Genomic DNA, 18645 nt, shown 5'->3' with positions numbered 1-18645 from the left:
GTATACAAGATGAAGACAGATATAAACTTCTTCCTGAGATGTTCTGTCTCCTGGGCACTGTTGGAATATTTTCCACACCAGGACACTTTCAAAATTAGTTTGCTCTATCTGAAGAAAAGATCTGTAATAGAGCAATGGAGTGCAATGGAAAGCAAAGGTGTCTGTGGCAGGCAGGGTGAGCAGTGGGAGCTGTGCTCCAGCTGAGCTCTCCCAGCAGGGGACAGGGCAGCAGAGCTCCTGCCCCTGCCCTGCTCTGTCAGCAGCACCCCTGCCTCAGGAGCTGCTTCCCACGTGCAGGGCTAAAACCTTGGGAGGATGGCATGTGGAAGGAACTGGAACGACCTCGCATAACACTGTTTGCTGTTCAAGGGAAAACACAGGAAACAATAAAAAGCACCAACTGTGGAAGAGGTTTTACAGAGACTTCTGTGAGCCAGAGAGAAGTTTGATGAGAGGATCCATGCTTACCCCTGAAAGAATTTTCTATCAAGGTCATTGACATAGAAACCAAGAAAGAAAAAAGGATAAATAAGAGAAACCTGCAACTAACTATTCCAGTAAGCACTTTTTTGTCTCTTTGGACCAATGAGTAAAGTGTAAACTTATGAGCTTTGAAAGAATGTATAAAAAGGATGCATGCTAGAATAAAAACAGCTTGAAGCCTTCTGAAAATGGGGTGTGTTGCTTTGTATTGTCTCCATCTCAACAGCTGGCATGCACATCCATACTCCACAGCAGTTTGCCAGGATTTCAGCTGCAGATACTATTCCTTATCTCCCTCCAATACCGGGGATGAAGTAGGAGAATCAAACAGCACATGCATATATTTATATATAAAAATATATATAAAAATATATATAAAAATATATATAAAAATATATATAAAAATATATATAAAAATATGCATGTTATATATTTTTTTTTAAATTATCATGAACCTTAAGGGCATGAGTCCATGCTTATGTATGTGCAGATAGCTCATTTACTTACCAAGATGTGCTGGCACCCTCAATGACAAACACCATACCAGTGCATAAATAAGTCATATACTCAAATTTGACAACTGTACAAATGCTTTCAACAAAACACATTGCAAATACAAAGATGAGGGGTTTCTTTTGCACATTTTAACGTAAAGGTTTTAGTTTACAAAATATTTCTGTTAGGCTCAGCACCAACTGTGAGGGGAGCTGCATGAAGGATCTGTTTTTCAGCACCGTTGGTGAAGCGTTAAGCAGGCACAATCTTTCTTGGCATTGGAGGCTCCTGATCTGTCAGGCACATCTTGGCTCTGTCACACACAGGGGATCACAGCACAGAGAGCACAGTTGGTGCTGAAGACCAGATCTGCACACCATCTGCATTCCAGGGATTTATTGGCATGAGCAGGTCTGCTCCCCTGGCTGGCTCTGGGCAGACACCCTGGGCTCACCACCCATTAGCAACCAGGCAGAGCCAACCTGCTCTTGAAAGCTCCCCAAGTGCTTTTCCCCCAAAACAAAACCAGCATGTGCACTGAAGGACTGACCCCTGGCTCTGAGCAGGCCCTGCAGCTGAGGATGAGTGGGAGAGCTTGACTCAGACATGCACTACTGACCCAAATTAAGACAGACATATGGAAACCTCCAGTGGGATCCTGCTAAGAGCACATCCAATCTCCCCTGCAGGCTGCATCTTTACCCCTGTCCTGAGATGAAGGCAGGAAGATGCTTCTGGAGCAATGCTGCAGAAATGATGTGTACCCACAAGGTAAATGCTACCGTTAGCCAGAAATTGTTCACACTGATTCAGTAAGCCTTTCAAGGTGGCTTTAAAACAAGACAAATAAAACCCCAAGCCACTGGCAAAGCACAGAATTTACAGAATGACCAGGTTGGAAGAGACCTTCAAGAGCATGGAGTCCAACCCAGCCCCAACACCTCACCTAAACCCTGGCACCCAGTGCCACATCCAGGCTTTGTTAAACACACCCAGGCATGGGGACTCCACCACCTCCCTGGGCAGACATTCCAGAACTTTATCACTCAAGCAAATGAAAGCAAATGAGCCTTCGTGTAGAAGCTACTTCCTTCTTTCCAAGAGGCAACAGTTGCAAGGTCCAGCACTGGAGTGCCAAGTTGCAGTTTATGATGAAATGCTGTGGGAGGTGAGGACCACTGGCTTTCCTGCCTTCTTTTGGTCAGCACCTCTGAAAATCACCACACATGAGGATGCCAATGCTCACCTTCAGGCAGCCAACCTCAAAAATCCTCCAAGAGGTTCCTGTGTATCCATTTTTATTCCTTTAATAACTTGCTTCTAACTGGTGTCAAAGACATGTTTGTTCCAGAAAGAATTGCACAAAGCAGCAGAAGAGCTGCAAATTAACACCACTGAGAATGCAAAACGTAGCAAGAGATTCTGATTACTAGCAAAGGAAAACAATCCCCCAAGATGCATTTGAGATCAGAAAGCATCCTGAAAACAAATCATTAGAAGAAAGAAGAGAAATGTCAGCAATATTTTAAGAACAGGACTATGCTGAGCATCCAGCACTACAAAAAGTGTAGCTAGTAGCTCTGTATTAAGGACATCTAAAGAAAAAACAAAGATCATTGACTAAAGCTGACCTATTTCCATCATGATTTAAATCATCATAGAATCAACCCAGAAGAAAGCATTAACCCTTCTTGCCACTTCTGTGTCTAAGGCATGAAATCTAAAAAAGTTGTACTGAAGTTAAAGAAAGAAAAGCTGATTCAATAATATCCTAACCTGGTCCAAAAAGCTTCACTTATGGCAACCCTCAGATAGAAGAAGGCATTCCACTGCACAGGGTTATTCTAGATGACTGATAGCACTTGATGAGAGCTGGCATCTGCCCAGAGACATCAGTCGAGGAGATCTGAACCTGATTCTAAGATGAGAGAGCAAGAAGCAGCAGCTGCTGGTGGCTTCTGTGGTGGTTCCAGAGATACCAACGCCTCCACCACCACCTAACTCCAGCTGGAGCCTCTGCTCCCAATGGATGCCACCCACCCTAGCATCACCAGGACACTGGGAATGCGTTACCTTTGTTTTCCCATTTGTAAAAATGGTTCCTTGGTATCCTAAGACACTGCAGTGAATAATTCATTAGCATTTGGAGTATGCTTAACAAACGTTCCTATTCTCCTTCCATGACACTCAGTGATGTCTGCACTTCAATCCACTCCCCAGCTGGCAGCTTTTGAAAGCATCACTGACTACAGGACTGATGTCAAAAGGTAACACCCTGTCACACTCAGCAATGTGTGTTACTATCCTCATAGTAACAGTCAACACATTGAGCACTTTTGGTCACACCAAATATTCATTTAGCAGCTCTTCAAGAATGTAACAGTGCACAGGGACAGCAATAACTAAATGCACCCATCACATGACAAGTGATTTATTTCTGTACTGAAATATTGTATTGATTACTCCCGATTTTCAGCTTAATCAGCATATTAAAAAAACAAACAAACAAACAAACTTGTTTTTTATTTAAAAGGATTATTCTTTTCTATGGAAAATAATATCAGGCCTGTAATCTAAAAAGGAAAGATCCTGTCAAAATATGCCCATTTTAAGTGTTCAGGAAAATATAAAATTCAGCATGAATAGAATAAAACATTCAAAAATCTTAATTGCAAAAGCTATTTTTAGCTGTAAATGTAGTTAAGTGAAATATTTACAATGCATGACATTTTCACAGCATTAAAAAATGTCTATTATTTTTGCCATTATTATGTTAATTGAATTAATTCATTTATTAGGAGCTAGCTTAAAACTGTTAATATTATTCATTCTTACTTCATCACTCATAGTCAGAACATAGAATACAAAGACCTTTGCCTGTAAATTGCTATCTCATGTAACTATATTTTTTAAATCAGGTTTGGCTGTACTAATAGTGGTAGGATACAATGGCAGCTGCTAATAAAAAAATGGTTTTTTGGATATGGCATTCCAAGGACAGCCCTTCTCTGTGATTTAAATCCTTCAATAGCTCAGAGGCAACTCTAATTCCACGCCCATCCCTGCAGAGCAGGACAGGGCACTCAGGGAGCTCCTGTGGGCACCCAGTTCTGAGCTGCTGTTGGAGCTTTCCTCTTCCTGGGGGTGATGCAGTCCTGGGTTTGCAGTCCTGTAGAGAGTTCAGCCTGTCCCCACCACACAAACCCTGACCAGACATTTCTGTAGCTTTAGCAAAGTGATTTGGCCACCAGCACCCAAACACAGGTTCTGATCCACTCCAAGTGAGTGTGAAGTCTGCATGGCTTTGAAAATCACATCATCACTGTCTGTGACAAAAGCTTAGAGATGGAGTCTCATTTCACTGGGATGTTAATTCTCAAGTTATACAATGGTACTTAAACCAGGAAACTTTTCAGACAATTTAGATACACAATTTGCCATAAAACCGCTCATGCTCCTGCTGCAATTTTGCATATAAATTGGAAAATTGCATTTACAAATAAGCAATTGAGTAAACTGCAGAAAGAAGTGAAGGTGCTAATTGTTCTTATTACCTTCAAAGCAACATAGAATTATTGTCATTAACATAAAAATTATCTTTTGTAAGTGTATGTGACTTCAGTGTAGGGCAAATATTTCTGAGTAGCAGCAGAACAAGTGGAACATATATACCAACATATATGGCTCATTTCACTGTCATACATCTCTGATTAGATTAATTCCACTAAGTAAGATTAATCTCTGCATGAAGCACACAGCTGTTCTTCAGCATGTGTGCCACACTGTTCTCTTGTGCATTTCTACAACTGCAGGGAGAACTTTTATACTACTTTCCCAAATACAGTAACCTTCAACACTAGCTGTTCAGCAAGAAGCAGAGAGAGCAAAAAATTCCAAATTCCAAAAAGATTAGTTTAACTGTTTCCTAATCTTTGAGACAAAGAATATTGAGGACGATAAGAAATGCTTAAGGTGTATTTCAAAGAAAGTATTTCTGAGCAAGAGAGAATAGCTGTAAAGCCCCTCTCCATGGTGCTATTTAACAAAAAAAGCCAAGTGCAGCACAGGGGTGAGCATAAACAGGATCTTGGCAGCAGCAGGAGCAGCCATTGGGGAACCTCTGGAGTGCAGCAAACTATTACCACGTTATGTCTTCAGGAGACACAGGTAACCACCTACCTCTCTTTGTCTTTTCCAGTGCAAACAGGTCAGAACTCACTCTGGTGCCATTTGCAAACACATGGCATGCCTAAAAGGACCAATTTTACAAACATCCAGGGGGAAGCTGACTATAAAGCCTGCAGAGTTCAGTGTAAATCATCCTCTTACCTGCCACAGATGCAAGTGTAGGAGGTGTGGCGCATGCCGCCTCGAGTGTAGCAGTAGTGCTGGAACAGGCTGCAAAGAAACAAAGGTGGTGATTATTGATTTCTGCAAAATCACCCCAAGACAGGTAGAAAAACAAGTTCTGCTTGAGTACAGCTGTGTTGGTGTAAGTCCCCAATCTCTGCCTATTTGTGCTCAGCTGAACACTGCAAGTGCCCCACGTGCAGAGCTCAGCAGCCCTGCAGGTGAGTTCCACAGAGCCATTAAGCAGCTCTGCAGCAGAGGAGAGGCCTCCAGTGCAGCTCAGTGACCTCAAATGGCAATTGCTTTCCTTACAGCTCCACACCAAAAGGGAAATTACTGTTGGCAAGAGACTTCATCTGACCACAGAACAAACAGGATGGTAACAGGCAAAAATGCTGAAGCTGGTAAAGCTGGCCAAACTCTCCAAAGTGGAACTGAGAAAATCACTGCATTGCTGCATTTCAGGCACACAATCACATCCATGATCACCTTTTCAATCCTGCTACCCTCCATCTATGTCATGTAGATTCAGGAAAAGTGAAGTCCACCCAGCCCTTCACAGAGGAAGGAGCTTGCCAGACTGGTCAAAGCCCTCAAAAATAATTTCAGCAGAAGTCCTCTCCATTTACCACCTCGCAGACACCTTGTGGTTGAAGCTGAACTAATATCCCCTAACCCTAATTTGCATCTGACTGTGATGCTCACTCTCCAGACAAGGCAGCAGAGCTCTCCCCTCACATAAACCACGTCCTTTCTGCATCACATTCCACCTGGGCTGGAATGGACACCCTCATGTTTTCTTGTCTGTAGCACAACAGACACAGAGAAAACATAAGGCTTACTCAATTTCAGATTGTGGTACCTAAATGCCTCTATGATCTTTCCCTGTCCAAACATGGGGAAAAAAATTAACACAAACTCAATCCCAAGAGCAAGAAGATCTTGTGGTAACATGAGGCCAAGTCTCCTGCAGCTGATAAAGGACAGTACAACACAGCATTGGTTGCTTTTGTGTGTGCTCGGGGCAGGGAAGGGCAGGCAGAGCAGCCTGTGGAACTCCTCTTTCACTGCCATCCTGCTGGAGGAGCTGTTTGGCCTTAAAAAGCATTACAATATTTTCATCTTCACTGTCAAAGCCCCCTTCAGATGAGGGCAGATTTGCCTAAAGCACAATTAATATAGGATTAGGTGCTTTACAAGCTAAGCACATATCATGGATCCTTTTATTCTTTTTGAAATATGCTCTAGTTACAATCCAATTCCCTGTAATACTGAATGAATTCCAAAACCTCATTTCTTGTAATACTGAAATAATTTCATCAGCATAGAATGATAATGGTGCTATTCAAAGAATAGAGATGTTGTGATTTTGTCCTTCTTCAGCAGTGAGCCACAGAACACAATTCAAATTCAAAAGACATTAAAGACATTACATGCTTGTAAATCTAAACTGGATTTTAAAATTACACAAAATTACAGTATTTAAAGAGAAACAAAAGAAAACATACAAATTAATCACATATGAAAAAAGAAAAGCCTCCATTTAGAGACTCAGTGGAGGGACACCCTGTTTACAAGATCTCTCTTCTGTTCAAAATACTGTGGTGGTTTACAAGGTAGAAAACACTAAGTTTGTTTTGGCCCACAAATGAATGATGGCAATGAGGAGGTCAAATGCCAGAGAAGCTAAGGAGAAACTCTGACATGGTGAGAACCCAGCGGAGATATCACTAAACTGAGCTGATAAAATGTATCACCTAAGCTGTCATTTCTTCTGACACAGACATAATTTCACAGAAATGGACATTTCATATGGAAACATTTGCTTGCAGGCAGGCTTTACTCTCTGAGACAAGACACTGTACAGAAACATTCTGCACAATAAATCTACTGTTATATATGTATAGTTACACTTTAGGAAGCAACTTTTAGAGTATTTTATTGACCCTTCACCTTAAATGACTGAATAAACTATGTCCTCTAGACAGCAACTTTCAGTAACCTTAAAAAGAGCTTAAAAATGAAATGTAAAAATGAAATATGAAGGTCCTAAATATCTTTTCATCATCAGTGATGCAGGATAGCAAGGTTTATTTTTCCATATGATAACTGATCATATATTCATAGTTGCAATTAATATGAAACTATGCAGCCAGTAATGGCAGTCACCTCTTGCAGAACTCCCTGACTAGCAGTAAAAAACAATAAATAAATTAAGACATGCATTGTGTAATCCAGCTGTTGTCTGAACTTTGTTTCTCTTTTCATTAAACATCATGGACTTCCTTTTAAGACCAAGAAAGAAGGGGCCATCTGTGTGATTGAGCTGATGATGGTACAACTTTGCCAGGTGATGAGTTTCCTGCTAGTAAAACTACTCACATCACCTTTGAATTTTACTTTTTCAGGGTATGACTTCATGCAATTGGAAAAAAAATCCAAAATTGCCATCAGAGACAGCCAACATCCCTGTATGATATGGCACAGATAAGTGACAAAGAAGATGACAAAGGCTGGCTTTTCAAAGCTAGAAAGAATATATGTAGAATTAGAGAAGTACCAGGACTTTGAAGGCAAAGTCTCAGCTCCACTGAAGCTAATGCAGATTCTGTACTTATCACACTAAGATTTCACTTTCTACACTCTGCAGGAATCTTCATCCATAAGAGCAACAGGAAAGTACAGAGGCTGAAATAGTTGGATGGAATATAATTTAATCTGGCACTCTGCATCCATTGCAAATATTGCATCCTGAGCTCCTCCTGGTGGTTTGGATTGGAGGATATCTGTGTTCAGTCAGTTTTATGTTGGTGCTGGGTGCTTTACCCTGAGCTTCTAACGCCACCAGCAGAGGTACAGAAATGAAGCAGCTCTTGCTCTTCTCCTTGCACAGGATTCAAAGTTCATGCCATGTTTATTTGGGCAGTATTTCTGCAGAGGGTGTGTGTATCACCTCCCATGGAAGGATGGCCTCAGTGGTGTACACAGACCAACCACTGTGACATTGTCACATGTCACCTGTAAATCCAGACAGCTTTGCTAGAGCTGGCATGGGCTGTGCACTGCTTTGGACACAATTGGTTTGTTGCTGTTACTGTGTAAAATGAACATCCTGGGTTTGGTGCTTTTTTTTTTTTTTGTCAAAACCATCACTTTCTTTGACTGACAATATGCAAAGAGTTAAGGCAGTTTTAAAAACTCACTGTTTTTTCCATCAATTAAAAAAACCCCAAGAATAAGTCACCATCAACTCAAGTAAATATGACATGAGTGAATTTCTCCTCCTTCCAAATTTGCTGAGGCACAAGATAATGTTAACCCCACTGCTCTGCTGAGACTCAACTGTCTCACTGACTGTGCTGACTGGAGAGAAGAAAACTCTCAGAAATAATGGGTTATTCACCAGTAGAAATAACAGAACAAGTATACACTCGCTGTATTTCAGATCCTATGGAGTAGTGCTTACATGCAAACAAATCTCCAGAATGCTTAAAGAGCCTCAACTTCCAAACAGCCTAAAAAGCCATTAAAGTGAAAGCTTCTATGAACAGTTTTTCTGATAAATTATCCAAAAATGAACAGTTTTTCTGATAAATTATCCAAAAATGTGTTTTATGGTCATCTTTGGTCCAGCTTCTACTGCCATCTAACACAGATTTGACAATTACAATCATGTGTGTGCTATGAACAGAAATTACATTAACCAAGGTAGTTTAATGTTAACAGTTGTCCTAATTTAAATGAATTTACAAAATAAAGACACATAAAGCAGGAGGAATAGAACTATCTGTATTGATTGCTCTCACATTTTGCTTATTTTCAGTTTTTCCTCATACTAGAATACAACACACCCATGCACACTCAGCAGCATTATTTTTATTTCCAAAAGAAGCACATCAATAATCTCTAATTTAATTTCTTATCATCAGCTCTTCTTGAGTTGTAAGAAATATAACTCAAATGTTCCTTTTTTATAAAGCAAATATTGCTTTATAAAAAAGCAACATTGGCATTTCTCAGCTATTCACTCCTGAAACCAAGACACTTCTAGATCAAAAAGGTTCAAATTTTAAATAAAAATCCAATTGAGCATTTTGACCTGTATCTTACAAAACCAGTAAGAAATGCAATTACAGAAAGCATGATAAACATGGAGAAAAGAGAGATACAGAAGGAACTAAAAGAAGCAAGAATATCTGAGCAAAAAATATTTAAATCCTTGCCAAATTTCTGTAACACTGCTCAATAGATTGCTCAGTGACCTTGTGATGGTCCCACACCCTCAGTGACTGCAGCCAAGTGCTGCACAATGAGACATGCACATCACTTGAGGCTGGAGGGACAATTACTCATCCCATGGTTTCTGACAAGAGAGAGAAAAGCCCTGAATAATCCTGCTCATGATTGCCAGGTACTGCATCTAGAACACTTGTGGATAATGGCAGTAGAACCCAAATTTAGGTTGTGTATCAGAGGGATCTGCTGTCAGGCTGCCCTGTGAAGAGTACAAGTACAGAAGATCAAGGACACTTGTAGGTCAGTACCTCGTTATAGTGTTTCTATTGAAAACAGATATTTGAGAAAGTTGCCTCCTAATAAAAAGAAACCTTTGTATACTTCAAAAATGGTATTCTTTTAACATACCCCTTGAAATGCAAGCAGGAGGGTTTGAACTACAAACTGGAAATCACAGTAACTTAAGGGAGCTCTGGACAGGACTTGGGAGAATTTTCTGTAGTTCTTTCTTTTATTTTTATGACTGTAATTGGAAGATGTAGTGTTGTTGTTCTATTTCTAGTGTCCCATACTGTTGTTATCAGATTTCTAAAGCCCATACCTCCTCAGTGTGTTCTCATGGCTGCAGATCTTCACAGCACAGACTCCTTCTGCGGCATGTTGGTCTCTCTCAGTTCAGGGCTCCTCCAAGGCTCTCCCTGACTGGCTAACCCACCCCCTTTTATCCCACTCATCTTCATTGGTCACAGCTGCAGCCCAATTAAGGACATGGCAGCTGCAGCCCATCAAGGGCAACCGGGACCTCCCGGGGCAAAGCCTCTATACAGATATTCAGGTACAATACATTTCCTCTACTATATTTCCCCCTTTTCTTTTACTTACAGAACCATGGTTTTACATAGAGATATTTAGATGATATTCAAGTACAACACACATATTTCCCCATGACTCAAAGGCCACGTACAACACACATAGCTCCTTGCTCAAAGGCCATACTCTTTCACAGCTCCTTGACCCAAAGGCTACGTTCTTTCACAGCTCTTGGCTGCCTCATCTTCTACCAACTATCACGTCGGGGTCACAAATTGTTGTTGCTCTATTTCTCTAGAGTCCCATAAAGCTGTTATCAGATTTCTAGAGTCCATACCTCCTTGGTGTGTTCTCATGGCTGCAGATCTTCACAGCACAGACCCCTTCTGCATGTTGTTCTCTCTCAGTTCAGGGCTCCTCCTCGGCTCTCCCTGACTGGCTAACCCACCCCCTTTTATCCCAGTTCTCTTCATTGGTCACAGCTGCAGCCCATCAAGGACAACCGGGACCTCTGGGGCAAAGCCTCTATACAGATATTTAAATACAACACATTTTCTCTACTATAATGTAGGTGAGTATCTGTTAGTTACCTGTGCACTGAATTGCTTTTGAATTTCAACTAGAACATGCCATTATGTTTTTGTATGGTGTAAATATGAAGCATAGCCATGATACAACCTAAAATCCAAAGTCTTTCTAAAGCCTTCACAAAAGGCCAAATATTCCAAAGCTGATCTCTCCAGTTATACCAGGATTGAGAGCCATTATTTTGATCATTTAGACACACTAAAATCTCCATGTAAGAAAGCTATAAAGCACAAACCCCACGAAATTGTTGAACCACAGTAAATATAATTTGCAAATGATTACTAAAGCATTTATATTAACATCAAGCTAGACTGAAAGATGCTCAGAGGAAAGAAGACACGGTGTCAGTAACATCCCATCAGTGAATACAGGAACAAGGTGAGCAGTGCTTCCTTTAATCCCACACTACACATAGTGAGGCTTTTAAAAAGAGAGCATTTTTCTTTGTTAACCTACTTACTCTGCTAATGTAATTTATTTTCCATGGGCAACTCGATGCTTAAAGGCTTAGCCTATCTAATCCTATTTTCATTTAGTTCACAACAGCACACAGCAGTACTGCAAGACATCTCTGAGGTTGTTTTAATACAAAAACAACAACAACAACAAGTCAGTACTTCATTGCAAAAGAATAAAATAGAGTGGAGAAATCTAGGAGGAATAATCCAACTTACTATTAATGAACAAACAATGGATTAGTAACTTGCAGCCAAACAAGAAAAATAGCACAATGAGCAGATGAGCAAAGTTATTCTTCACCTTGGAGACAATACACTTAATGACTTCTGCCTGGAAATTGTTTAGAACAGAACTTGCAGATCCATGAACAACAGGAAATAAAACCACTTGTGTGCATTGACTTCTTAAACTAACTGGTTACACTACTCCAAATGAAAATTTTAGATTAAAATCCCTGGCTGGGTTATTCTGCATGCTCAGAGAGGAGAGCTGCTGAAGCTTACTATCAACCAGATATACTGACAGGAGCTATACTTTGAAGCATCTCTATTTACAATTGTCCTAATTTGTATCATGCACAAGCAGAAATAATATATGATTTTAAAAAAATGTTGATCCTTCTGAACTCTAACAGCTAGATTCTGTTCTTATTTATGCTGTGTTTTCTTTAAATAAGTTATTTTTCTTTATGTGCAGCAAATGCTACATAATAATAGAACCTTAAAAGTGACCAATGTTGCCTGAGTTCAGCAGGGACAGAAGAAATGTAACTTTGGCAAGCAAGTATGACACAGGAAACTGGCAGTACATTAATGTAAATACAGTAAGAACATTTATGAAGGAAGGGAGAGCTGTGTAGAAGCAGCACAGAAGTAAGTGGGCTCACCTCTGTAATAAATAATTCATATTGGGATTTCTAAGTGTGTTACTTCTCTGTACTAAAATGGATCACAAGCCAGAGCTCAGGGCAGGAACAGAGGGTAAGATTACCGTAAAATGCTGATATATTTTAAGATACAAAACAACACAGATCAGAAGGAATACCATTCCTTCAGGAAGCCAAATCTATCAAGGTAAAGCCATTAATACTACCTGGAAACCAGAGACACACGAAACACAAAGTCCATAAATAATACAGAACTCAGCACTGTCACATATGTCATATATGATTTGCAATGATTGAAGGTAATTGATAATATCAGTTCAAGAACAGAGAGTTTAGGTGAGGGGTAATTAGCATTTTAATTGCATAATTGGGAATTATAAATTACCTGTCTTATGTAAAGAATAACTGAAGAGCTTATATAACATGAGCTGATAATTCATCCTTTTGTCTAAGCTAAATGGGTTGGAGAATTTGGAGAATCAGGAACTGCATTTTCCTCACACACAGAGACATTTCCTTTTTGTTTTTTAATTTCATAGCTCTTTCTTTTATCTATTCCACATGAGGAAAATTTTCCCCCATCAATTTGCAAATCTAGAACTTTTGAATGATTTTTGAGTCAGAGAACATGACTTCTGATACTGCAGCAGTTTAAGACTTCCTGTGGAGCAATCTCCCCTTCTCCCTTCTCCCTTCCAGACAGACTGATGTAAGTTTTTTCTAACAGGACTGTTGGAATTTAGTCCATTTTTTTTTCTTTTTCCAGTATGAGGAAAGGGCAAGAGCTTTCAAAGATGTGATTTTAAAGAAGTGCATATGGACACACTCACTTGATTTGCCTTTCATCTGATTCTACACTGGTGCCACATCTCTTTGACTCTGAAAATTCATCAAGTTATGCTTTTTCACAGGAGTTCAGCTAAGCCATTTCATTACCAATATTCAAATGCAAACAATGATTATGTAAGTCTGTAACCTCCTACTCAGCTGCTGCTTTTGCAGAAGATTGGCAGGACAACGGAACGGGTGCCCTAGAGATAGAACAGTTACCAAGAATGCTCTGTAAATACCACTCTTCAGTAAGTCAGTCTTCAAATTAACACTTAAGAAACCTTTAAAAATGTCTTCAGGTATGATTGTCAAATTACTATTTTCCTGAAACTCTTTTAACTCTACTCAAAAAATTCACGTATCACTTGTCAGAAGTGTTTGATTCATCTGTATCAAACCCAGTTGATTGTGGATTCAAATATTATGACTATTACACTACTGAAATCTTTAACTATCAATCCTGTTGAAATACAGTTAGTATTCATATTTCATAGTAATTTCATAGTAATTGAGCTGATTAAGATATTCATAATAACAAGGTTTAATGTCAACTCTGACAGACTTGTAAGTCAAGGTCTACCTGCCCTGGTTTTTGGTAGGCAGAGGCTCAGAGGCAGGAGGTGTGTGCTCTGCTGGCTCTGCTCCTGCAGAGCTGCCAGCTCAGCACAGGGGCTGGGACAGGGACACAGCTGAGGATTCCCCACAGGAATGTGACAGCCAGGCCAGGAACCCATCAGGTGATGGACAGAAAAAGCCTGCCTAGAATGGGACATGGCCATGGTCAGGGTCTCTGGCTGCTCAGAGTGACCCCGAGAAAAGTTGGGAGTCTCTTTTCCCAGCCTGGCACTCGATGGAGGAGTCAGGGCTCTTCATTTCTCAGTCTCAAGGTTGTTCATTGTTCCTTATCTATAAAATTCTTTCTCCTGCCCTGCCAGGCCCATCCAGCAGGACAGTTCCAGGCACTCTGCCTGCCCCCAGGGCAGGGTTATGTCTTTATACTAAAAACTACCTGTACAATGTTTACAATTCCTTCCCAACACCCATCACCTGTGTTAGACACTGAGCTTCTACTCTAAACCAATCTGTGAGTGCCACCATCACAGCAGAAGATGGAGGCCAAGAAGAAGAAGGAGAAAGGCTGGACACACCCAGATCCCTCCATCTTGCCCCCTGAACCCCCATACCAAAAACCCCAAAATCGACTTTTCCACCCCATGATAACTTCACTATTATTCTACCTAAACTGTTGTGCCTTGCTGATCTTCATCTAAGGCTGGTAATTTGCTCCACGGGCCATAATCAAACCCACAGGTGTTCTGGGCTCTGTGCCAGGGTCTCTGAGCCCCTGGGCAGGGGTCCTGGCCATCCTGGACAGCCAGAGGGATGTGCTGGGCTCCCACAGGCCATGGCTGGAGTTCCAGCTGTGATTAGAGCAGCCCAGGGGATGGAACCCAGCTGATGTGAATGACCTCCTGCTGCCTGCAGAGCCACAGCCCCCATGCCCCAGCAGGGACAGGGGTCAGCTCCCTGCTCTGCCATGGCAGGTTCAGCACCGGCACCAGGAGCACAGGACAAGGTGGGAGCTGCTCCTGTGCTGTGCTGAGCCCACACTGCCCGTGCTCCTTGCTGCCCCTGCCTCTGCCAGCCTGGCTGCACCAAGGCAGAGAGCTCCTCTGCTCTGCTCCTCTGTGTGACCATGTTTGCAGGGGCCCTGGGGATGAGGGGAGAGACGAGGATCTGACTCTATATTACACAAGGCTGATTTATTATTTTATGATATATATTAAAACTATACTAAAAGAATAGAAGAAAGGATTTCATCAGAAGGCTGGCTAAGAATACAAAAAGGAATTATAACAAAAGCTTGTGACTGACAGAGACATCCAGACAGCTGACTGTGATTGGCCATTAATTAGAAACAACCACATGAGACCAATTCACAGATCCACCTGTTGCATTCCACAGCAGCAGATAACCATTGTTTGCATTTTGTTTCTGAGGCCTCTCAGCTTCTCAGGAGAAAAAATCCTAAGGAAAGGATTTTTCAGAAAATATCATGGCTCCTTGATATTTTGATACCTGCAGCAAGGAGGAGCTAGAAACCCTTCAACAGGATTTGTTTTCATCCACTCTCCAGAGCAGAAAGATTTTTCAAATAGTTTTCAATCCTTACTAAATACATAAATGGAAAATGGATCCCAGTGCTGCACTGCAAGGCAAGATCATTAAAAAGAGTCTCTGGTTTAATTCTTCCTCAATTCCAAAGACCCCTTGGAATCACATCCATTACTAACAAGGCAGAACAAAGTTCTGCACTGGCCTACATTTCATATTTAATTTAATATTAAGAAAAGAGATGGCACAGATCTTTCTGAGACTCATTGCTCCATTTCCAGCTCTAATAATTCTAGATCACAACTGGCATATTTTAAATTAAATTTTTTGTACTTTAAACCTATTTATCAACAGCTAATTAACGAGGTCTAAATCCTTTGATGACAGAATGATTAAACTGCATTTTAGCTAATCCATCTTTAATTAAAATGCTGCCAGCAAACCATTTCTGGATGTGTAAAAAAGACACATTTATAGATACTCTCTCTTTAACTATGCATTATGTAAAGCCAATAATTAGAAGAACTCATGATTTCAATTATATTTTAATTACTGTTACATATAAAACATGCTTTAATAGATGTAATGCAATACTTTTTTTTCTTTACAGCCCACTAATCATTCCTATTGGGGTGACAACCAAATAAAAGGAAGTTTAATACATGTGACAGTACAGGAATCTTTTTCTAGCTTTGAGCCAATTCTCTCTCCATTTCTTCTCTGCAGCAGAAAGGTACTTAATTATCTCCAAATCTAAACCACAAATGAATCCCTATAAATCCCTGTTAAAACTCTAAAAGGAGATTAGCAGTAACTGACCATAATAAAGAGAAATGCTTTATCCTTATTATTGCACCAGCATGTCTTCAAGTTTCCTCAGCTCAAAGCACAAGGCTACTAAAAGCCTGCTCGTTAGGGAAGGTGACAATTAACCAATCTTCCTATTTAATTCCTTCCTCATTTTAGGAACCAACAAGAGCCAAGAGAGGCTTTAGCTACTGGAGGAGCCATCAATTTTCATTTCTTTGGGGCATCCCCTGGCCTCCATGTGGGAGGGGAGGGTGGAAGGTGAACATAATGCCATGGCTGCAGCCAGTTCCCCCTCAGCTGCATTAATGGGAGGCTGAGACTTGTCAATGTGACAGTGATAAAAGTTTAACTCTTCTTTACTATGGCTAAGGCAGTTTTCAGTGCAAATCTTTCTAAAGCTGTTCAGGAAAACTCAATATCCCACAGCAATTCAACCTTTAAAGTTGTATGTTATTGCAATAGATTTTGTTTGGCTAAGACAAACTAAAATGTGATAAATTACAGGTTTTAAACATGTTTCTAAGCTCTCCATGTTCCAAGTAGTTGTACATCACTGTAAACTGTTTTGTGGCTTCACTGCTTGCAGTGATCTGAATGTGACATAAGGAAACCAATAACTCTGTAGGAGAATCCTGTTTACCCATTATATTGTATTTTACAAATATTAAAAAAGGTATATGATGTTATTTCTTCTAACTCAGACATGTTAAAATTGAATTTTCATGTTGATTTCTACTGTTTGGATATGTTAATGAAATCACTGCTATTTCAGCTTATTTCAAGTTTTCTCTAAAAATATTTAACATTTAAAACACTGTGATGGTTGTTTTCATTACAGGCACCTATCATGTAATCAGTGAGCATACAAATACTGAAATAACCACAAAACAAGACTTGAGCTACTGCCTAGTTTGACTTACATAAATCCTATCCTTTCATTTCCATTTTTGACTATTTCTGCTTGTAAGCAAGCTCTTGGGGGCAGAGAATATATTTTACTACCTTACAAAGTGCATTGTCCATTTATATTCTGATGAAATAATAAGAACAATAGCTTATTATGAAGAGTGTATGAGCTGTATCTCCTCAAAAGAACATATCTGGAAAGGTCATTTGGAATATCTAAGGGCTCATATCTAACAAGAACAAATGCTGATGTAGCAATGAGCTTTATCAAGGTTTATCAAGAACACTTATCACTTTTTCAAAGATTGCAGTAAATCTGCCTGGAAGAGAAAACACACTGAATTTGAAATGCAAGGAACTCTCAGAACTTTAGGCCTGTTAAGCCAAAGCATAAAATTAACCACAGGATTCAATCTGAGACCTTAGAAAAAGCCTCCAAATTTAAGTGCCAAAAAATCTAGATTTATAGTTTAAAGCAGAAATGTGTTAAGCTAAACAAAAGAAAGTTTAGAGTTTTAGAATTTAAGATATTTAAGGAAAAATAGCTACAAAGATAAACAAAGAAATTAAAATGAAGTACTGTAGGTTTGTGTGTCATAACATAATTAGCTAAGAAAACTTACACTGTAGCATGAGTCCATAAAATGAAATATTTAAAGATTAGGTCTTTGTGCATCTTTTGTATATCACTTCTCAGCTTCAAACAGTCAAAAACATAAATATCCTTGTTGGCAGTGTTTTATTAATCAGTAACTCCTTAAAAATTCTTACAGCTAAGAGTCTTATAACCTTCTAAACCATACTATCTTGATGTAAACCAAACCCACCCTTCCTACCTCTGTAAAAATAAACAAATAAACCACATCATCAAAAAAACCTCAAAAGTCCCATCTCTAACTCATTCAAAACTCCTCCAAAAATCACCAGACCTCAAAGCTTGTTATGAATGGCACCTGGTTGCTGTTGCCAGGAGCCCTGCAGTGCCAACAGCAGTGACAAGCAGAACCCAGAACAGCATCACCCCCAGCACCTGCTCCCCCACCCACATTGCTGCTTTTGCTGTCTCTCAGGATGCCTTGGCACTGTGAGACCAAGGGCAAACACCTTCAAGGGCTGCACACACAGTAATATTAAACAAGATGAAATATTCAAGAAGAAGTATTTTAGCTGTTAGAAGCACTGGGGAAGGACAGTAATAAGGCCAATATCAGAAACAGCATTATGATAGAAGCTAATCAGATATATATTGACAGCTTGTCTTTCAATCTAATGCTGTGCTTTATTAAATGCTAACTATGTAACTGCTTTTGTTTGAAGGCAGCACCTTGGCCAGTGAGGGTTCTGATTTCCTCCTCAGTCTACAGAGACTGCCAGAGCAAGGACACAGCACATAAATAAATGCCAGCTGTCACCTGAGAGTGACTAACATCTCCTTGGGAGGATACTTCTTGGAGAAGACTCACACCAGACAATTTTCCTTGCCAGAATTCAGATCCCTGCAACCCTGCCTAGATCTCCCACATGCTTTCTGGAGTAACACAGTGCCTTGCTGCTTCCCCAGCAGGGAATGTGCAACTAAATATAGAAAAGCTGGTAAAGTATTTCAGAATCTTCTAGCAAACTTGACAACACTATCCAAATGTTTCTTAAAACTGCATTTACCCTGGTCCCAGCAG

At 40.1% G+C, this 18645-nt stretch overlaps 1 protein-coding gene across 2 annotated transcripts in view; it reads right to left on the bottom strand.

Moving 5' to 3' along the window:
• PEPD (peptidase D) overlaps positions 1–18645 on the bottom strand; it is a 151542-nt gene that overhangs the window by 58315 nt on the left and 74582 nt on the right. For both annotated transcript variants that reach the window (XM_036390095.2, XM_036390097.2), the window contains one exon: positions 5308–5376. In XM_036390095.2, the coding sequence (XP_036245988.1) occupies positions 5308–5376 (69 nt within the window). The remainder of the gene's footprint in view (positions 1–5307; positions 5377–18645) is intronic.

The sequence above is a fragment of the Molothrus ater genome, chromosome 12 (genome assembly GCF_012460135.2).
Source record: "Molothrus ater isolate BHLD 08-10-18 breed brown headed cowbird chromosome 12, BPBGC_Mater_1.1, whole genome shotgun sequence".
NCBI classification, from domain to species: domain Eukaryota; kingdom Metazoa; phylum Chordata; class Aves; order Passeriformes; family Icteridae; genus Molothrus; species Molothrus ater.
The sequence above is the reverse complement of the archived record's forward strand: the minus strand, read 5'-3'. Positions and strand labels throughout refer to the sequence as shown.